Genomic DNA, 24,260 nt, shown 5'->3' with positions numbered 1-24,260 from the left:
AGGACTTAGACCTGTCTGCTATGCAGACGATGTCGTAATACTTTTAAAGGGAAAGGATCCAAATTACTTGTGTAGAAGAGCTGAGGAGGCTCTGAATACGGCCTTGAGCTGGGCTCAACCGAGAGGCCTCAATGTTAACCCGGCGAAGACGGAAATCTGTCTTTTCACAAGAAAGACAAACATTTCTACGTATACTGAACCTTGCTTCCTGGGCAAGAAGATACCGGTGACAGACAAAGTTAAGTACTTAGGTGTAATACTTGACCGGAAATTAAAATGGAGACACCACATAGAGGATAGGATCAACAAGGCACATCGGTGCTGGGCGATATGTAGGAGAACCATAGGCATGAAATGGGATCTTAGTCCTACTATGACAAATTGGCTTTATAAAAGTGTAATTAGACCAATTCTAGCTTATGCTTCAATAATCTGGTGGACTGCTTTGGACAAAAAGTGTAATATCAAACTACTACAGGGAGTTCAGCGTACATGCTGCTTGGGTATAAGTGGTGCCATGTGTACTACTTCAACTAAGGCTCTAGAAACGTTGCTAGATATTCCACCCATTGAAACATATATAAGATATGAGGCGGCGCTTACAGCCGAACGGCTCTTTACTTTAGGCGAACTGGCCAAAAACGGTTATAGGTCACGTCATCAATGTATACTGGACACATTGGAAGGTTATACACATTCATCGGACGTGCCTGATCGCATACCAGACACTGAATATGTCGGAAACTTTGAAACGCTAATCCCAGATAGAATGTCTTGGTCAAGCGGAACATTAGAATACCAGTAGGAATCCGTTGCTACACGGATGGCTCTAAATTAGGGGACAAAGTGGGCCTGGGGTTCTATATTGAAGACCCAGAAACAGAAATATATCACCGTTTACCTAATCATAACACAAGCTTCCAAGCAGAAGTACGAGCAATAACGGAATGTGTAAATTGGATTAGAATAAATATGGCGCCCACAGGGCTTAATATATTTACCGACAGCCAGAAGGCAATTTGTGCGATATCAGGTGATAGAGTTAAATCTAAGACCGTATTGGATTGTAAGAAAGCTTTAACTGAATACTCTCCCAGAGGTAAGGTTCACATCATATGGGTACCAGGCCACTCGGGAGTAGTCGGCAACGAAAGGGCGAATGTAATAGCTTTAAAGGGAAGGGAGCTCGATGTAGTTAACCTGACAAACGCAAAACCATTCGACGCAACAAAAGCTGAATTAAAAATATGGATGAAAGAATCCCATAAGGCCTCTTGGAATAATGAAACGGTGGGTAGAACCACAAAGATTCTATGGGGTGACCCTGATGAGAGCAAGACGAGTAATCTTCTCAAAATGAGCAAGTCTGAGGTTAGTATGATGGTACGTATTCTGAGTGGACACACAGGATTACGAGCATGTGGAGAGGACAGTGAAACTCTGGAGCACTTTCTTTGCCATTGTCAGGCATTCGTCGAAGTTAGATCCAAGTATCTTGGAAGTGATGTTATTCCGGAAATAACATTCTTAACCAACACCGATTGGAAGATTCTTAGGAATTACGTCCAGGAAACTGAGTTTCTGAACATGGAAAAATAATACATTCAGTGAACAATTTTTTTTTTTTCTTGAATTGGAGCGCACAACAGGCCCGATAGTGGCCTAGGTGTATTTCTTCGGATTTGATGTAGTATACATCCTCCTATCAACCTAACCTAACCTAAATAGAAAAAGTTAGTAAATATTTTTATACCCACCATCAATAAAGATGGGGATAGCATCCATACAAGTGGACCCTTGAAAAATAGCTTTAATGGGCATATCTGTTTCAAAAGTACGAGTATAGCGATGAAATTCGACATAAATAAATTTCATATGACTAAAATCTTATTTCATGTTAATCGGTTCATAAATCACCCTACCCCCATATAAGGTCCCCTTCAGAATATGACTTTAACGCTCATTACTGGCTTAAAAATACGAGTATAGTGATAAAATTCAACACACATAATTCTAATTCGATTTAGCCATGTCCGTCTGTCTGTTGAAATCACACGGGAGACAGTTGAAATTTTGCATAAATATTCTCTATTGTTAAGGTTTATTTGGTATTGAAAATGGGCAATATCGGTCCATGTTTTCGGATAGCCCCCATACAAGTGGACCTCCAAAAAACAGCTTTAACGGGCATAACTGCTTTAGAAATTCATAATAAATAAGTTTCATATGAGCCAAAATCTTTCTACCAATTTTTTTTACGATCGGCCCATAAATGACCCTACCCCCATATAAAGTCCCCTTCAGAAAATGACTTTAACACTCATTAATGGCCTAAAAATTGGAGAGTATAGCGATGAAATTCGGTATAAGTAAGTTTCTTACGACCCAGAACCTTTTTATTATTTTTTTAGGATCGGCCCATAAATGACCCTACCCATATAAGGTTCCCTTCTGAAAATTACTTTAACACTCATTACTGACCCAAAAATGCAAGTATAGCGATGAAATTCGGTTAGTTAGTTTCTTACGAACCAAAATCTCTCTACCAATTGTTTTTAAGATTGGCCCATAAATGACCCCACCCCCCATATAAGGTCCCCTTCTGAAAATGACTTTAACGCTCATTACTGGCTAAAAAATACGAATATAGCAATAAAATTTTACACAATTAAGTTCCTCGCGAGCCAAAATCTCTTTACCAACTTTTATGTGGATATGTGATAGCATTAACGCTTATTACTGGCTTAAAAATACGAGTAAAGCGATGAAATACGACACACGTAAGTTTCTTACGGGCCAAAACCTCTGTACCAATTTTTTTTTATCGGCCCACAAATGACCCTACCGCCATAAATGGTCCCCCTGTGCAAATGACTATAACGCTTATTACTGGCTTAAAAATATGAATGTAGTGACGAAATTTGACACACATAAGTTTAATGCGAGCCAAAATCTCTCCACCAAATTTAGGGAGGATCGGTCCATAATTTACCCTACCACCCATACAAGGTCCCCTTCAAAAAATTACTTAAACTATCATTACTGGCTTAAAAATATGAGTTATGAAATTCGCTCCGAATTTCATGCGGAATGTGTCGGTAATTCACCCTACCTCCCATATAAGCCCCCTTTAGAAAATAACATTAGCGTTAATTACTGGCATAAAAATGCGAGTACAGCGATGATATTCAATGTAAACAACTTTTATATGAACTAAAATCGGTCTACAAAAAGTTAAAAATATGAGTTATGAAATTCGCTCCGAATTTCATGCGGAATGTGTCGGTAATTATCCTACCTCCCTTTAGAAAATAACATTAGCGCTAATTACTGGCATAAAAATGCGAGTACATATAAGATCCTCTTTAGAAAATTTGATGAAGAAAATTCAGAAAATTACTAGTACAGCGATGAAAATCGACATAAAAAAGTTTATACTTAGGAACATAATTCTTCATTCCGAATTTAATGAGAACTGATCTTTTCCTTATTTAAAATACGCGTATTGCGCTGAAATTTTTCATAAACAAGTTCTATACAAAACGAAATCTATGTACAAATTTTTATGAGTATCGGTTCATATAAAGGTCCTCTTCAGAAAATTATTCATACGCTCACGGTTTAAAATTTGAACAAAAATATGTTGTTTTTAAAAATTAATATTTTGCTAGTTCAAAAGAGCTTGGTTCATAATTGACTTAAGCTATATTCCAAATATCACCCTGATGTTTATAGGGGATGTTTTACGGCATACGGTTTGATGGTGGGTATATGAGATTCGTCACAGCCGAATATAACACTCTCACTTGTTTTTAATTTAAATTAAATTAGACTGAACTATGACTGAACAGATAATCTGTTCTGTAAACCGAATCCGAGTAAATTTCTCGTTTAAAAACAAGTTCTCACAATTTTCCTCGTTTTAAAACCGAGTACGCAAATCTAGTCGAAAGTAAATCGAATTTAATTTTATTCTAATAAATTAAATAATTATGTTTTGCGTTTTTTAATACAATTGTAACTTAATATAAATGCTATGGACATTTTAGTCTCTTTTTCATTTAAATATGTCTATTTTTCTGAATTTAACGTTCAAATAAAAATTCGATTTGAAGAACACAAAATTCGGTTTTAAAAGCTCCTCGGTTTTGAAAACGAATCGATTTACAGAACAGACATGATAACACCGTACAACAAATTGGGAAAAATTGTTGCACACATGAGCAAGACCATATACGTTGGAAACTACATACTTAATATAGTTATACTACATTTTTGGTTTTTTATTTTCTGATCGTTTCTTCTTCCTTTAAAAGGACTTTAAAGTTTGAATTATATTTAACTAAAATTTGGTTTGGTCTTGTAGGTCAATATGGGTATCGAATGAAAGAGGAGAATAACAGTGTTCTTACGAATGAAATAATTTTAAAATGTCAGAATAAAAAACAGAAAAAAATTTCATTTAAAATTTTATTCCTTTAATATCCTTATTTTTTATAGTCAATTTTTTTTTTTAATATATGTTAAATTGAATATTATGGAGTTTCTGACTGAAAAATTTCGTGTTTTTATCTCTATCAGTTACTTGTAAAAAAAAATTTTAAAGTTAAGTTATTAAATTAAAAAATATGTTTGCTGGAAATAATTTGTATATTTGCCATAGAATATCACTTGAAAGTTAAAAACAACTTTATTTTATCATAATGTCCATGGACGTTATGGTAAACCAAACAGTTTCATAGTGTCCATGGAGCTTATTAAACTTTCATAAGAGTCTCAATATCCATGAGAAAAGTGGCATAAAGTCCAGGGATTACATATAGTCCATTTATTATGAAAAGGCTTGATATAGCGGTATTCCAAATACACCGAAGTTTAAAACCCCTGCGCCCGGCCGAAGGCCTCCAATATACAACATACAGTAAAGTTAAGAGCAATTCTTTCCTTGCAATACATTTATGTTTTAATAGTGTCACAAAGACTATGGACATAATGACACTTTTAAAAGTGGAAGTTATGTCCATTGACAATATGACTCTTTTAGGCTTGACAAAACGTCCATCTCCTAAGATTAAAAAATAAATGTCTCAAAAAATTTATTTTTTGAGACAAAAATTAGCAATAAAGCTATTCCAGCCTTTTTTATTCATGGTGAGGAGGGGTGAGGTCCTTGATATACCTAATTTTTGCATTTTTTAATAAAAACTATAATCTTCTACTTATATGATTTAGAAGGATTAATACAAAGATTTAAAGGATTAATACAAATGTTAATTACTTTCCGAATGGGTATCTTGTTATATATTCTTAGTTAGCCTATTTTATATTAAATATGAACTTTTTCTATAATTTGTCACACCAATCTCCAAATATAACTGACCACGGATGCATCCTGTGGGCTTGTAGCTTCAAATACTCTTGTAAATGTTGAATGTATTAACCTCTAGATATTCAGGAGAATGTTTTATCACTGATCTAATATTATATAGTAACTATTGCCTATCATCAGAAAATATGATTAGGGCAAATTTGTCGTATGGGTGAAGTTTTTCAATAATCTCAACTACTGTGTTCCCCGAAATATAAATATTTATCTGCTAATTTCTTCTAAATCTAATAACACTGTGTGACACACAAAACACACATTACGCGATATAATGCTTTTTATAGTCCTAGATGAGTAGATCATTTTATAATTTTTAGAATCTTCAATATACCATAAAAATCGAAATGTGTTCGAAAAACGCCTTTTTTTACTTGACAGACTAAACAATTTATATCTCAAAATTTAAAATTTTTCAACTGTTTTGAAAAGAGTTTTATTTTTATACCCTTCACCTTCATACAGTGTCTTTCATAAGTATTCGAATTTAGGTAAACTATACAAAGAAACCAAATTTAATAATATATTTTGCGTGCAAAAAAAAAAAAAATAAAAAAAATAAAATAAATTTGTTATATTGTCTAGACAGTCCTAAAAATTTACATTTACGTAAATTAAATTAGCTTTTTTTTAGAAAAGTCCATAAAATTACCTCACAAAAGTATACGAATTTTTCCTGTATTTCATATTTGATCATATTACACGAAACACAAATTTTAGAATCGAATGGTTTTTATGCTTTAAATTGTTTTAAGGGGTTACTATCAACCGAAATGATATATTTTTGGCCCATTTGGTCCACAATTTTTGGGGACTTGTACCCTCTTTTTATGTAATATCATTAAAATGGCGATTTTTGGCCTTATTTGTTGTATTTTCTCTTTTTTTCCAGAGATAAAACCAAAATTTGATATTGGGATTTAATAGACCCCTTGGAGTATCTAAAAATGGAATTATTTTGTTACAAAAATCTGTATTTAAACGATCCAAGATATATTATTGATATCATTATTCTGTCGCTAATTCAATATATTGGAACTTAAGTCCATTTTCATAATACTAGGGTCAAAAAATTTCGGGGAAAGTTTTCTTGTATATATTCTTTTAGATATCAGCTTTTATATATTTTAAGTTTTCAATGTATTGTGGAAGTGTACAACTCCAAAACATGCCTCGAAGAAACACCACTCAATATGGTAGAATCATTATTTGTATATACCAATGACCTCCAGGCTGCATGCCACTATATTATTATGGTCTAACTCAAAAATATCGACATCTGTTCAAATATTGATTACTATGATCAAAATAAACCCAAAATTTTGGACTTACAGTGTTATTGTAATGGGCAACATAAGCCTGAAAGTTACGAATAGTAAAAACTTAAATCTACTGTATAGGATGACGTTTTGCAAAGGCATGTTTTGGAATTGTATACCGATATAAAGTATTGAAAATTTAAAATATATTAGTGCTAATATGTACATTAGAGTGGGTCGGTCTCTATGGACAAAAAAAAGTTGTTTCAGTCACCCCCTAGGATTAAAGATATGTTAATAACATTTCCAAAAATATAAAAATAATTTTTTTGCCACGCCTAGAAATACCGCCCTTTTTGTTTTTTATATATTACGTAGTCATTTTAAGTCCGATCGTTACATATGATATATCAATATTTATGGCTTGGCTGTAGCTACATTTCACCCTTAGACGATTTTTAAATTAGACGTAACATTCTATGCCCGACTTCTGATATCTCGGATCCTTCCCCAAAATCTGAAATTGTGGCTATACAACAATAAAGAGCTTTTAATTATATGAAATATAGGCTTTTGAAATGCTCACTTTTATGCACAAACAGCTATTTTATAGATATTTTAAAATGTTCATATATTGATTATAAATCGTTCTCACAACAAAACATTTTTTTTTAATTAATTATAAAACTTATTTTTTCAGTTACAAACCCTTCCAGATCCTACTTCCTATCAAAAATGAGGAAAGTTTATTATTTATACAGTTCTATAGTGGTTTAGCTTTGTCCATCCGACTTGTAATCAAACTACAAGTCGAAAGTTTCCAGATAATTCGATGTAAATAGGCTGATATATTTCATTTTACCCAAGGACGAAGTTGTTTGAAAATGGATTAAATCGGTCCATTATTCCCCTAACCAACCGTACTCCCCGAATAGGGCCTTGGAGCTCTTTTAATAATGGCTTCAAGGTTGTTAATTCCATCTTAAACACTACAATTAGGATGAAATTCTGCATATCTATCTCTTATAAGAACATAAAACCCTCCACCAAATTTTTATAGGATCGGTCCATCTTAACTCCTATATATAGTCTCTTTCAGAAAATCAGTTTTTCATCAATAAGTTGCTCAAATAGTATATCGTCACCTAAAGCGCAACGGCCCTACCTAACATTTTTTAAATTTTACAAGAGATACAAACAACTATTGAAATTGAAAAGTTTCTTTCTATCAACGTGATTTATTTGTAGTGAATAAACAAATTGTTTAATAGTGAAACCTATTAGTTATTATGATAGTTGACAATGGCGTATATAAAAATGAATAAATTGGACTTTTTACCTTTAATATTTAAATGTTTTTGTAGATAAGGCCTTTTGTTTTTTGTCAATGAAATCGCTAATTTTGGTCGGAGGAGGAAAAAATTCAATATAAATGCTATATTAAACAAGTAAGAAATTATATACGGGCGAGGCCGACCATATAATACCCTACACCTGTTACAAAAATAAAATGTGATTTATTTTTCATAATAAAGCATTTAAGTTGAATTGTACCTTGTCTCAGATATACTTAAGTCATTTATTGTTGAATAAAATTGTGGACATTTAAGTCAAATTTTGAAAAGGGGTTTATATAGGGGCTATGGTCAAATGAGACCCTATAACTATAAAATTCATGTCGGTCATCAAGGCTAGTATAGAACTTGGTTTTGCAGGTTTTTGTCGAGATACGAGTATATTAAACATAAATATGAACTTAAGAGCCCTATTCGGCGGGTTCAGTTGTATGGGGGCTAGGTGAAATAATGGGCCGATGTTAACCATTTTTAATAATTTTTCCGATATCATAGAAGATCATGTGCCAAATTTCATTGAATTTTCTTCAAAATTGCGACCTGTAGTTTGATTACAAGGTTTACATGGACGGACAGAAAATGATTCTAAGCCGATTGGTATACTTTAAGGTGGGTATAGGTCCAATATTATTGTGCGTTACAAACATCAGCACAAACCCAATATACCCTCCCCACTAAAGTGGTGTAGGGAATAAAAATAAATCATATTTTAGTTATGCTCATATCTGGTATCATATGGTCGACCATTCCCGATTATTCGTTTTTTATTGGTTTTTATTATTAAAGAACTTCTTTAAAATTATGTAACTATTTAAAAGAATCATAAAATAAATTTATTACATTTTGTAAACATTTTTAAAAATTGCTAAAAAAAAAAAAAGAAACATGCAAGTAGTTGTATAGAAAAAAACATGAAAAACATTTTTCTAAATCTTAGCATAACACTTCAATTTTTCATCGATTTTTATAAAATAAAATGTTTAATTTTTATGTACCTACGTGATTTTGTTATTAATTAATAGAAATAAATGCTGAATAAAATGATCTTTCTTTTGTTAAGATAGGGGAAGGATGCAATTATTGTATTGTAAATTAATTTGAAAAAAATTGTTTTCGACCATATCCCTAGCATATTAATTGTTTGTAGATTGAACTATACAGGTATTTTTAAATACCTGTAAAATAGCTCTTTTTGCATAAAAGTGAGCATTTTAAAAGCCTATATTTTATACAATTAAATGTACTTTATTCCAGTATAGCCACAATTTTTGATTTTGGGGAAGGATCCGAGATATCAGAAGTCGCGCAAAGAATATGACGTTGAAATAAAAAATTGTCTAAGAGAGATATATAGCTGAAGTCAAGCCATAAATATTGATATATGATATGTTACGATCGGACTTAAAATGGCGGCGTGATATAAAAAAAAATAAAAAGGGCGGTATTTTTAGGCGTGGCAAAAAAATATTTTTTCTATTTTTGGAAATGTTATTAACATATCTTTAATCCTAGGGGGTGGTTGACACAACTTTTTTTTCGACCCACCCTAATGTACATGAATGTGTACTAGCCAACTTTGTCGGAAAACATCGACCCTAGTGGTACGAAAAGAGACTTAAGATCCATACAATTCAATTAGAAACAGAAGAACGATACCAAAAATGCATCTTGGAACTTTTAAGCACAGATTCTTATAACAAAAATTATTATTTTTAGATACCTCAAGGGCCTATTAAATCCCAATATTAAAGTTTGATTTTATTTCTGAAAAAAAGGAAAAAAAATTACAAATATGGTCAAAAATCGCCATTTTAATGATATTACATGAAAAGATGGTACAAATGCTCCAAAATTGTGGAACAAATGGGCCAAAAATATATAATTTCGGTTGATGGTAACCCCTTAACACAATTTTAAGCAAAAAACCACTCGATTATAATTTTTGTGTTTCGTATAATGTGGTCAAATATGAGATACAGGAAAAATTCGAATACTTTTGTGAGGCTATTTTATGGACTTTTTTAAAAAAAGTTAAATTAATTGAGGTAAATGTAATTTTTCCAAATTTTAAAGAGTGTGATATTATACCCTAGGACTCTCTAGACAATATAACAAATTTAATTATTCATTTCACACACAAAAAATATTATTAAATTATGTTTCTTTTCAAAGTACAACCAAATTTGAATACTTATGTAAGACACTGTAAGTTTGTCATTCCGTTTGAAATTTCCAAAATATAATTTTCCGACCCCATAAAGTATATATATTCTGAATCCTTATAGATAGCGTAGTCGATTAAGCCATGTCCGTCTTTCTGTCTGTCTGTTGAAATCAGTTTTCTGAAGACCCCAGATATCTCCGGGATCCAAATCTTCAATAATTCTGCTTTCGAGAAGTTTCCTATTTAAAATCAGCAAAATCCGTTCATAAACAACGGAGATATAAGCAAAAATTCGAGACAACCTCTGAAAATTTCATAAAAAATAAACAACAACAACACTGCTTATTCATTGCCTTTGTATTTTGTTTTTGTTTTTTTGAGTATTTCGTTTCGTATGTTTGGATGGCTGTGTGTTTCATTGCCTTGTGTATATTGTTTCAATCTTCACTAGGTCTCGCGATGAGTATATTGATTTTTTGTAATTGTGTATTCTGTATCTTTTGAATATCATTTGATGTGGAAAAACAGTCTCCTGTACTCCTACTCAGCTGTGTACTTGGTAGAGGTCCCATGTAAATACAAATTAAAAAGTTTAAAGCACAAAATATAAATAATGTTGTTATATCATCCTGGAAACGTGTGTATTGTCTTTAATAATAATGGGAAATACTAAATTTTAGAATCCGAAATAATCCGTGTTATAGTATAGTTCCAAACTCTGTAGTTCGAAAATTTAGATATATAATATAACAGCGAATACCTTCCGATTAAGACTAGTTATTAGATGTACCTGTTAGATAGTGCTGTGCTTTCTTCTGAAAACAAACTGTTGCATCATGAGATTTGAAAATATTGCATTGAAAGAATTGCACTATATATTGAAAACATTAATAATATGCAAAAATGGTCTTCAACTAAAATGTAGGAACTTTAATTCACTATCAGCGTTGCCATTTTGGGCTTTTCCTACCAAATTAGGTAGGATTTTTTTCATGTGGTAGGATGGTAGTTTAAATCGATTTTTGGTAGGTTGGACAAAATACATACTTTAAAAGAATTTTAACAACTTAATTATACATTTCTTTACTGTATTGAAATATTAAAATTTTTGTATATCGAAATTTCATTAAGTATATTTTTGATTCATTAAGTGGAGTTCGGAATAACGCCTAATAAAAGGACTTAAGAATCGAAAACTACAGATTTTTCTAAATCCATTAATTTCTTAATACAATTTATGTTAATTTTATCACAAATTTCATCATAATTTTTTGAAAACGACTTAATAAGGGAGATAGGGCTAAATTTTGTCTAAAATTTGAAACAAAGAAATAGTTTATGACGAATTGTGAAATGCAAAGAGGCATAATAACCAAAATATTGAAAATCAACTTTTTCATTGAAAATGGTCCACTGCATCAAAATGCATATTGTCGCAAATATTTAGAACTCTATTGTCAAAAACAGGTCCATATTAATATTATATGATTTTGAGTACTTCAAACTGGGGTAAATTTGATTACAATTGCTATATAACCAACGTATTTTTGAACATTAAAATAATTTTTCAGGAGTTTTCGATTTGTATTGGATCAATTTTAACCATTATATATAGCAAATTTAATCGAATAATTTCAATCCATGAAATTAGGTACAAGATATAAAACATTCTCGTTGCTAAGTCGTTTGGGTTTTAAAAAATGCATATCTTCAAGGACCTACATAAATTAAAAAAGAATCTCAAGAAATAAATGTATCATAAAACTTTGAAAAGTGTTGTTAAAGCTGTGATACATGGTTGTCCGATCTTACGAAGATGTCTGAAAAATGTTCAGAAAATGCTAACATTTGTAAATTGAGACGACAAAATACATTGATGAATAAGTCATACTTTTCTCAAAAACAAGTTTTATATGATTTTCGAAATTTGGTAGGTTTAAACCATTTTGGTAGTTTTTTGACAAAAATTTGGTAGGATTAAAACTTGGTCAGTGGCAACGCTGTTCACTATTGAAATTATAATAGCATCAGAACGCTTAAGGAGAAGCTATGTGCATTAAACATGATCATAAAAAATGTATTTAGAAATTTATACATTAAATTAATAATAAATAATTTCAATAATTTTAGATTCGGTACGAATGTGGACTTGTCAGATGATAGAAAATGGCGTCCTCAATTGGCAGAACTTCAAAAGCTTCCCGCTTTCGCACGAGTAATATCAGCTGCAAATATGCTGTCTCATGTTGGTCACGTAATATTAGGCATGAATACAGTTCAGCTTTACATGAAAGTCCCAGGAAGTAGAACACCCGGACATCAAGAAAATAATAATTTTTGCTCAATAAACATTAATATTGGTCCCGGCGATTGTGAGTGGTTTGCTGTACCAGATGCCTATTGGGGAGGAATCCACAATTTATGTGAGAAAAATAATATCAGTTATTTACATGGTTCTTGGTGGCCCGTACTAGATGACTTATATAAGGAAAATATCCCAGTATACCGATTTATTCAACGCCCTGGAGATCTAGTGTGGGTAAACGCAGGGTAAATATCATAATAAATGTATTGTTTAAAAGCTTGAATGTAACCAAGCCTTTTATACATTTTCATACAAAAACAAACGTTGTCGTTGGAAATCAAAAAATAAATTTAATGTAAATAAAAATCAGACTTTACGATTTTTGAAGATTATAGATATATGTAACAGTTTCCCAGATATACCAACGTAATTATTAATTATTACATTCACATGGACGTCAGAGTTCTTCGTGCAAAATTTGATGATTGTAGCTCTGACAGTTTCCCAAATAAACGAATTTTTGCACTTAATTCATATGGGAGGTGCCAAATCCAAACGATTTTTTATTTAATTCATATGGGGGGTACCCGCTCCTAAAATCAAGTCCGCTAATTTATTACACAAATGTTAACATAGATGTTGAACTTGTTCGTGGAAAATTTTAGAATTTTAGCTCTAATAGTTTCGGAGATAAACGAATTTTTGTATTTAATTCATATGGGAGTTATTAAGCCCCCTTATGAAAGTCCTCCCATTTCAAGGAATTTTTTTGTCCTAAATATTCATGTAAAGAGTAAATGTTGTTCATACAAATTTTGGGGACTCTAGCTGTTATAGTTTCTAAGATATAAGACTTTTAATACTTATTATATATGTGGGCGTGCACCTATACTTATAGAGGTTGAAACGTTACTGCTACATTTCGGTAAACATTTTCATTGCTTTTCCTTAACCAAAAACGATCTTACGGTTACAGAACGTTGCGGTTGGGTAATTCTACCTTAAGTTAGCGTGTTAGTGAAAAAGTTCCTGCCCTGTAGGAAATCAAACTAATTTTAAAGTAACTTTTAACTGTTTTTTTATACCCACCATCAAAAAAGATGGCGGGTATATTGATTTTGTCATTCCGTTTGTAACACATCGAAATATTGGTCATAGACCCACAAAAGTATATATATTCTGGGTCCTCATTAAATTCTAAGACGATCTAGCCATGTCTGTCCGCCCGTCCGTCTGTCTGTCTGTTGAAAGCACGATAGAGTCCGAATGGAAAGAGCTAGAGGGTTGAAATTTCACATATTTCTTATATGTAAGGTTTGTTTGGTATTGAAAATGGACAATATCGGTCCACGTTTTCGGATAGCCCCATACAAGTGGCATCTCGAAAAGCAGCTTTAACAGCCATAATTGTTTAAAAATACGAATATAGCGATGAAATTCGACATAAGTAAGTTTCTTATGATCCAAAATTACTATGCAAAATTTTGTGAGGATCGGTTCATAATTGACCCTACCCCCCATATAAGGTCCCCTTCAGAAAATGACTTTAACTATCATTACTGGCTTAAAAATACTAATATATGGATGAAATTCGACGTAAGTAAGTTTCATACGAGTCAAAATCTATCTAAAAAATTTTATGTTGATCGGTCCATGATTGACCCTACCCCCCAAATAAGGTCCCCTTCAGAAAATGACTTCAACGCTCATTAATGGTTTAAAAATACGAGTGTAGCGATGAAATTCGATACAAATAAATTTAATACGAACCAAATTCTGTCTACCAAATTTTATGAGGATCGACCCATAATTGACCCTACCCCCCTATATAAGGTCCCCTTCAGAAAATTACTTTAACGCTTATAACTAGCCTAAATATACGAGTATATAGATGAAATTCGACATAAGTAAGTTTCATTCGAGTCAAACGAGGTTTGATGGTGGGTATATAAGATTCGACATAGCCGAATATAACACTCTTACTTGTTAATAAGCACATCTAGTGGATGAAGTGACTTTTTTCCTTGTCACAGACACATTATTTTAACATAGGCATGTCATAGGCGGTAGTCAATTGACTATCTCTGTATGACTTTTAAATTGATTACAAATTACTTGTTTATAACCAATTTGTGGTTAATTTGAAGAAAGTTAATTAAATATTGGTTTATACTAAATTACTTAAAAAAAAAACTTTTTTTAAATTCGATTTTAAACAATTTTATTAAAGTTCATTTTTATACCCTACACCACTTTAGTGGGGAGGGTATATTGGGTTTGTGCTGATGTTTGTAACATACAAAAATATTCGTCCTATACTTAAAGTATACCAATCGGCTTAGAATCGTTTTCTGAGTCGATTAAGCTATGTCCGTCCGTCTGGCTGGCTGTCCATGTAAACCTTGTGCGCAAGGTACAGGTCGCAATTTTCAAGATAATTGGATGAAATTTGGCACGCACGGTTTTTTTTTGCCCAAGGACGAAGCCTATTGAAAATGGTTAAAATCGATCCATTATTTCACCTAGCCCCCATAGAACAGAACCCCCCCCCCCAAAAAAAAGGGCTTCTGAGCTAATAATTATGTTATATATACAGGTATATCGATAAAATGCACAACTAAGTTTTATAGAAGTCCTGATGACGCTGCCAAATTTCATAAAGATCGGGCTCCATTTGACCCTAGCTCCCATATAAAGTCCCCTTCAGAAAATTACTTGAATGTCCAAAATTAAATTAATTATGAAAAATAAATCACATTTAATATTCATAACTGGTGTTGGGTATCATATGGTCGGCCACGCCCGACTATACTTTCTTACTTGTTTTTGTTAAAATATATTATTATTAAGTGCCTTATACTTGCAGTGACCAGACGTTCTGTATTATACAGACCAGTACTGCATTTTAGAGCCTTGTTCTGTATAAATTATTCTTTGCTAAAAAACTATTTGTTTAGTATTTCGTTATTTTTTCAGTTTTACATAAAAACGGACAGAAAAACGTATAATACAGTTTTTTCAACTATAAATATTTAATATTTGCTTTCTTTATCAATTAATAATTTTGTATTTTTTTAACACAGAAAAAATTAATATATAACTGGAATTAATTTTGTAATATATTGTATGAATCGAACATGACTTCTTTCCCAAACAATTGTATGAACATGACGGTAATTTTTTAAAATTTTTACTTTTTTCAATTATTTACTATTCTGTTTACATAGTAACAGAATAGTAATCCTATATTAGCGAATTTTTTATAATAAAAAATAAAAATTTAAATGTTGAAAAACAAAATCTAAAACAGGAAATCATCAGCAAACATAGTTAACATCCATTCTTAAAAAGGCCCGCAAATTACTAGCAATTTTCATCGATATTAATCTAAAAATCATAAAGAAATAAAAAATTTTCCAAAAAAAATTTCAAACATTTTTTAACAAATGGAAAAATAAAAATAAATTTGACATCAAGGCTTCTAGATTATGTTAAAAAAATAAAAATTAAAAATTCATACCATTTAGGAAATTCGAGCGTGTGCACAGTGGGGCAGAATGGAAATTTTTTGGAAATAAATCTGGCATTTCTAAACGGCTGATCCGATCGGGATAAAATTTGGCGTGAGCGTAGCCAAGGAGTATTCGAGTTTAAGTTTTGAAGATGAACCCTGCAGATGCCCCAGGGACGGCGCTGTGGCGGCTCAAAGTAGGGTACCTACGACATGTAAAATTTTTAAACTCGTGCCATTTTTTTGTTTTTCACCCAAATACAAAGATTTTTATATTTTGTGAAAGCGCTCGACGAGATCTTGAAAAAACATGCTTGGACATACTACTTATCTCTTATAATATTCGAGTTATAGGCATTTAAAAATTTAGTGATACAAAATTTACCATACCTTGGTCCGCCTTTTTTTGAATACCGGGCGTAATTTTGGACCAAATGGACTCAATTTTTCGTTTACAGATCCAAAAATATACGTTTTTTAATTTAAAAATTCAAAAAATTTTAGATTTTTGGCGTTTTTTGCCAAAAATGTGTCTTAACTCTTTTATTAATAAAATAAAATTTTTATTAAGAACATATAACAATTTTATAGTTTTCTAAAAGGTATCTTTACGCAGAACGCTTTGGCGTAAAAAACTTGTCCTATTTTTTGAAAATGTTGCCACTGCGTCCTTCCGAATATGACCTATTTTTTATCAAAACTTCAACTTTGGGCGACATGTTCTAAAATCCCAAAGCTGGGATCAGAAAACTGAAAGCAGTTTTGGAAACCTCAATATGTTTTCTATTTACTCCAAAAGTATTTTCCCAGCCCTGAAAGAAATGTGGACCCTATGGGCAAAAAAGTAAAAAATCCCATTTTTGGGATTTTCATTCCTATTTTTGGGAATTGCGGGATGCCCTTTGACCTTTTCAATTTTTTTTTGCATATTCTTATTTGAAATGACAAATTTAACAAGCGTTGAAAATTTCATTGAGTTTTGTTCATAAATAAAGATTTTGTCATATATTACATATTTGTTTAATTTCTAAAACTATGATTTATATCAAAATTTTAATAGGATCGCAGATAGCTACAACAATTTAGTCCATATTTATCCCTTAATATCATTTTTTAGTTAGATATGGAAATTCTCGACCCTTTACAAAAAATTTCAAGCCAATATCTCAATTACATTCAAAAATATGTTCATTTAAACCTGTGTCCTTTAATTTCATCTTTTTCATATTTTAGTATTAAGTATGACAGCACATATTTAAATCTTATATTTACCTATTTTCTATTTGTTTGCTTATCCTTATAATTGAAAGGTCCTATTATGCTTAAATTTTCAAAAATTTATAACTATTTTTTACCTAAATTTTTTCGACAGATCATTTCGTTCTGTTTCGTTTATGATCATGTAGGTAAAAATATACAGGTAATGATAATTTCGATTCATTCACTAATAAGAAATATCAATGACTGAATTACAGGTTATAGTAATATAGTCCTAAATGTTAATAGGTAGACAATTCGTAATTTTTTACTTTGGAATACCTGTATCGGAAATGACAAGAATTGGTATATAAATAAACTTCTCAGATTTTAAGTACCATATTTAATAAATCTACAATGAAGATTACATTAAAGTACGAAGAGTTGTGTTCCGTTTTATGGAGTATATCTTCAAAAGGGCCAGAAAGAATTGAAGACATTTCAAATTATATAAAAACTACATATAGTAGAAAAGTAGACAAAACAGGCATATCAAAAATTGAAAACTTTTTAAAACTTTTTGATGTAAAAAGTAAGTCTGTGGATGGAAATCAAAAGAAATTTCGATTAAAATTTTGTAGTTGGATGGAAACTACTACGGAAATCTCAACTTACAACACATCAACAGGAGCGCCTTGCAAGTCATACGAAGACTTATGTTCAAGGTCAAAAAAAAAAAAAAGAGGGTCACACAAAAACTTTTTTCAATCTCAAATGAGGAAATTGCTGATACATTGAACGAAATGCTGAAAAAGGAAAACCAATATATGGATGTCGTACATATTGCAACTATTCTTCCTAATGCATCACCAAAACGACTTAAGCGAATTGTGGAAAGTATACCAACTCCAACATCATAATCAAATTTTACTGAAGAGGAAGCAATAGCGCTTATGTTGGAACTGGGTCTCAGTCGAAATAAGTACCATTTGGTCCAAAATTACGCCCGGTATTCAAAAAAAGGCGGAACAAGGTATGGTAAATTTTGTATCACTAAATTTTTAAATGCCTATAACTCGGATATTATAAGAGATAAGTAGTATGTCCAAGCATCTCATCGAGCGCTTTCACAAAATATAAAAATCTTTGTATTTGGGTGAAAAACAAAAAAATGGCACGAGTTTAAAAATTTTACATGTCGTAGGTACCCTACTTTGAGCCGCCACAGCGCCGTCCCTGGGGCATCTGCAGGGTTCATCTTCAAAACTTAAACTCGAATACTCCTTGGCTACGCTCACGCCAAATTTTATCCCGATCGGATCAGCCGTTTAGAAATGCCAGATTTATTTCCAAAAAATTTCCATTCTGCCCCACTGTGGTGTGGCAAATGATAGCAAAGTTCTATGGTGGATTGTAATTTTCTTATGGTGGGAACATTTTTACATTTTGCTGTGCCAAACGATATCTTTTCTTGCTGTGATTAATTGTGACAACTTTCACTGATTAATTCCGAAAATTTAACACTTTCAATAATAATAAATATTTTTTGAATTTAATATAAAATGGATTTTGAAATGAAATTGTAAATTTTAAAATTTTTGTTTTTCATTTATTTATTTTTTGTTTTGTAAATTTTTTAATTTCATTTGTCAGAAATTTATGTAGCCCAAAGAGCCAGTAAAATTTTATTCACCTCATATCTATCAAAAATTTACTTTTACCAGTAAATTGCTATCGTTTGGTACACAGCTTTATTCTTAAATATTACATATTAACTTTTGTCAATGAAAGCGGTTGATAATATTTTTGCTGAAACTTTTTTTCTGTGAACAATCAATATAATAATGATTAAAACTTTATTGACAATTGAAATTTTGACGGTAAACAGTAACCTGATTTAGAAAAAGGTGGTTAGTGTATTTTATTTTCTCCTGTTCTGTATGGTCACCGTACTTATACTATACATTATTTATTTTAATGAACTATTTTATATGTAACAATATCACCTTTATTAATTTTATCACAAACTTTTACCCTTGTATTTATAAAAAATCTTATATTGCTTTTAATGCAATCAATAGTTAAAGCACAATTTAGCCTTAAAAATCATTAATAAAATTGTGATATTTATAAAGAAATAATAAACCTATATTAACTATTGTGATGTTTTATATTTAACTTGGCAGCACTGTACAATTTGGCTGTCATTTTATGTGTTAGTGTTGCGTACAATTAGTATAAAATATTAGTTGATACGATTTTCTTAATTTTATATTTTTGTTTATAATAGATTTTTGACAATAAAACGAACTTTTAAGAGAAGTAAATATATGGCTTTAATAAATATTTATTTAGTTTAGATGTATAAATATAACATATAATTTCTAATTATTATTAAAAGTATCCGAATATATTTCCGTGTGTAACACAAAGAAATATTAATCTGAGACCCAACAAAGTATATATATTCTTGGTCCTTATCAAATTCTGAGACGATTTAGCTATGCCAGTCTGTACGTCTGTCTGTGTAAAACACGCTCACGATAAAACGAAGCAATAGAATTTAACCAAATTTATCCAATATGTTCTCCATTTTCCTATGTTGTTTGGTGTTGAAAATGGGCAAAATGAATCAACATTTAAAACAACCTCGAAAAAAATAAGCATTTGTTACACATTCTGATGCAATTTTCTCGAAAACTATGCAAGATAATTTCATGAAAATCACCACATATTTGTTTCTACACAAGGGCTGAAAATTGCCAGAATCGGTCCACAATTTCATATACCTCCCATACAAAAGTACATATTCCCGGAAAATGGGTTTTTTGTTAATAACTTCCGTCACAATGTCGATATATTCACAAAATTTTACAAATTAAAATCTTATGTCAATAGAATTCATTCAAAGAAAAAATTTTCTGGATCGGTCCATAATTGGACATAGCTCCCATACAAGGTCCCCTCCCGAAAATCACTTAAACGCACATAACTCATTACTAAATTCAGATATCCATATACAATTTGGTACAAGTATTGCTCATATGTACAAAAATATTACTGTGAAATTTTTTCCGATCGGTTCATAATTGGTCATAGCTCCCATACAAGGTCCCCTCCCGAAAATCAATTAAACGCACATAACTCATTACTAAATTCAGATATTCATATATTCATATTTGGTACAAGTATTGTTCACATATACAGAAATATTACTATGAAAGTTTTTTGGGATCGGTCCTTAATTGGTCATAGCTCCCAAAATTACCTAAACGCGCATAACTCCCCAGCGGTAAAAATACACATTATGTATTCGCTTATCTAAGTGATATTTCGTGGCAGTCAGTGGTGATGCTTTCACTTAGATTTAACATAAAAGTGTCCTAGGCTACCTCATCGATGTGCTCTCGCTTAGAATGTAAGCCACAATATCATTAAGACAAATTAAAATTTCACTTACATAATGTGTGGAGTTCTAAGCGAAGTTAATGAGACGCCTATAAACGCTTGCAAATAAGAATGTAATGTATGTAGATTACAATCATATTTGCATCTGTAAGTTAAAGTACCATGTTTTCCGATTTTGTTATAGAAAAAATATATACTTTTTAAATTTATTTTAAAATTATGCAAGTTTATTTAAAAATGATCATCAAATAATAAACATGTATTATAGTTAATTCAATAAAAATATAATTAAACAATTTTAACGAAGATAAATGAAATGAATCTTAATTTTCTTTTGAAACTTTCGGTCATCTTCCTTTAGAGATCCTGTAAATAATCAATAGGAAATTGTCAGTATTAAAACTACAATATATGAAGTAAATTTACCCTAATTTTTAAGTCCGTTTCTGCCATTTGGATCACCACAATTATTTTAGATTTTTACAATAAAATAACTTTTTTAACAAAACACAACTTCACTTACAAAAGATCAACTTTAAACTGAATCAAAAAGATTCTTCTTTTCATGTAGTATACAAAACAAAAATAAAACGGTACTTTAGTTCTGTTTTTTTTTTTAAAGAAATAAAAACAAAAAACAACATGTAGAAGGCAGCTAACTCTCTGCTTAAATCGTAATCTATGTTATAATTAAAGTGCATGATATGTTGGATTACGCATACATTGCACTGTAAGTACTTAGATTGCTCGCTTAGAACGTCATACTGATGTCATCGAATATTATCTAAGTACTTTGTTTCATTTACCGCTGGGTCATTACTAAATTAAGATATCCATATAAAATTTGGTACAAGTATTGCTTATATGCGCAGAAATATTACTGAGAAAGTTTTTCCGATCGGTCCATAACTGGTCATAGCTACCATACAAGGTCCCCTCCTGAAAATCACTTAAACTCACATAACTCTTTACTTAATTAAGGTATCCATATAAAATTTGCACAAGTATTGCTCATTTGCAAAGAAATATTACTGTGAAATTATTTTCGTATCGGTCCATAATTGATCATAGCTCCCATACAAGGTCCCTTTCAGAAAAACACTTAAAGGCACATAACTCATTACCAAGTAGTGATACCCATAAATACTATTTTTGTACACATAAATGTTATTTCAAAATTTCTTCACGATCGGTCCATCATAGCTTACATACAAGGTTCCCTGCCGAAAATCACTTAAACGCACATAACTAATTACCAAGTATTGATATTCATACATTTAGCAAAAATATTGCTCTTATATACATAAATTACACTATAAAATTGTTTTACGATCGGTCCATATTTGGTCATAGCTCTCATACTAGGTCCCCTCCAGAAAATCACTTAAATGCACAAATAAAGCTATTGATATAAAATTTGGTACAAATATTAGTTTTGTATACAAAAATTCTATTTCAAGATTTGTTCACGATCGGTTCATAACATGGGTACGGTCGGTCCCATACAGGGTTCCCTTCAGAAAATCACTTAAACACACATTATTTATTACTAAACTACGATATAGATACAAAATTTGACTGAAATATAGCTTTTATGTACAGAAATTTAGCTTAAAGAATTTTTTACGATCAGTCTATAATTGGTCATATTTCCCATACTGGGTCCTGCCCCTAAAAGCGCTTTAACCGTATTTAACTTGTTGCATTATCAATTTGTGTAGAACAAAATTATATATATGTATTTTGAAAATCGTTAAATCTTTCACACACATGCATACATGCAAATTACTAGATATCGCTAAGCGCTATAAAAATATAAAGAAAATGGCGTTTGTAATGTTCAATAAATCTTGGAATTGTAATATATTTAAGCTGTTTAAATCTTGGGATTTTTCTATTTATGACATGAGAAACTTATTTCTACAAATATTTGATCAATTAGAAAAGTATTAATATAAACGTAGCTGGTGGAGGGCATTTAAGATTCGGCTCAGCCTAATATAGCACTCTAACTTGTTTTTACTTATTTTCCTTGTAATTTTTGATAAATTTTTGCAAATATTGATAAATTTCTTAGATATTTGAATAATTTTAACGCCGGCAAATATATTTTGCATTAGTATAACACTAATTAATATAATTTACATGATTAATTACTTTATAGCATTATATTTAAAAAGGCAAATCGAAATCAAATGATTTTGTCCATCATTTGGTTGACAGACGTGACAAAGTATTATAAATATCAGCTTAAAACAAGTAAGAGTGTTATATTCTATGCCGAATCTTATATACCCACCATCAAATCACTGCCATATAAATAAACTTTGATATTTTTAATATTTTATTATTATATATCGATACTAATGTGAACATCAGGGTAATATTTGAAATAGTTCTCTTAATGGGGGTTCAACAATTGATAGTGAAGATTTCGGATTTGACGATTTTTTAAGCCAGTAATGAACATTAAAGTCATTTTCTTAAAGGGACCTTATACAGGGTAAGGGTTAATTATGGACCGATCCTCATAAAATATGGTAGAGAGATTTTAGCTTAAAATTAGTTTATGTCGAATAGCATTGGGGTATTCGTATTTTCAGCCAGTTAAAGTAATTTTCTTAGGGGGACCTTATATGGGGGGTAAGATTAATTATGAACCGATCATCCCTAAATCTCGTAGAACGATTTTTATTTATACAAATCATATTTATGTATAATTTTCAAGCAGTAATGAGCGTTGTAGTCATTTTCGGTGGGGTAATTATGGACTGATCCTCGTAAAAATTGGTAGAGAGATTTCGGTTCGTATAGAACTTATCAGTGTCGAATTTCATCGCTGTACTCGCATTTTTAAGCCAGTAATGAGCGTTAAAGTATTTTTCTGATGGGGACCTTAAACAACTATGGGCCGACCCCCGCAACATTTTGTGGAGAGATGTTAGCTCATACAAAACTAGTTATGTCGAATTTCATTGATCTACTAGTATTTTTAAGCCAGTACTTAGTTTTAAAGTCATTTTATGAAGGGGCCTTATATGGGGGAGGGTCAATTATAGACCGATCCTCGTAAAATTTTGTAGAACGATCTTGGTTCATACAGGTCATATTTATATCGAATTTCATCGCTTTACTCGTTTTTTAGGCCAGTACCTAATGAGCGTTAAATTATTTTTCTGATGGTGACCTCATATATGTGGGGAGGGGTCAATTATGGCCCGATCCACAAACTTACTTGAGTCGAATTTCATTGCTTTACTCGTATTTTGAAGTCAGTAATGGGCCTTAAAGTAATTTTCTGAAGGGGACCTTATGTGGGGGGTAGGATCAATTATAGACCGATCCACATAAAATTTGGTAGAGAGATTTAGGTTTGTATAAAACTTACATCTGTAAAATTTTATCGCAGTACTCGTATTTTTAAGCCTATAATGAGCGTTAAATGAATTTTATGGAGGGGACCTTATATGGGGGGTAGGGTCAATTATAGACCGATCCACATAAAATTTGGTGGAAAGATTTTGGCTCCTAAGATACTTACTTATGTCAAATTTCTTCGCTATACTCGTATTTTTACGCAATAATGAGCGTTAAAGTCATTTTCTGAAGGGGACCTTTTATGGGGGGTAGGGTTATGGACCGATCCACATAAAATTTGGTAGATAGATTTAGGCTCGT

General features: G+C 31.3%; 1 protein-coding gene across 4 annotated transcripts in view; it reads left to right on the top strand.

The window, feature by feature from the left end:
• LOC119616357 (lysine-specific demethylase 6A) overlaps nt 1–24,260 on the top strand; it is a 371,577-nt gene that overhangs the window by 297,658 nt on the left and 49,659 nt on the right. For all 4 annotated transcript variants that reach the window (XM_037972717.1, XM_037972719.1, XM_037972718.1 and 1 more), the window contains one exon: nt 12,292–12,711. In XM_037972717.1, the coding sequence (XP_037828645.1) occupies nt 12,292–12,711 (420 nt within the window). The remainder of the gene's footprint in view (nt 1–12,291; nt 12,712–24,260) is intronic.

The sequence above is a fragment of the Lucilia sericata genome, unplaced genomic scaffold (genome assembly GCF_015586225.1).
Source record: "Lucilia sericata isolate MDLA Ls3-8-SP2 unplaced genomic scaffold, ASM1558622v1 Contig000068F_arrow, whole genome shotgun sequence".
NCBI classification, from domain to species: Eukaryota; Metazoa; Arthropoda; class Insecta; order Diptera; family Calliphoridae; genus Lucilia; species Lucilia sericata.
Note: the sequence above shows the minus strand (reverse complement) of the source record. Positions and strands in the feature narration are given on the sequence as shown.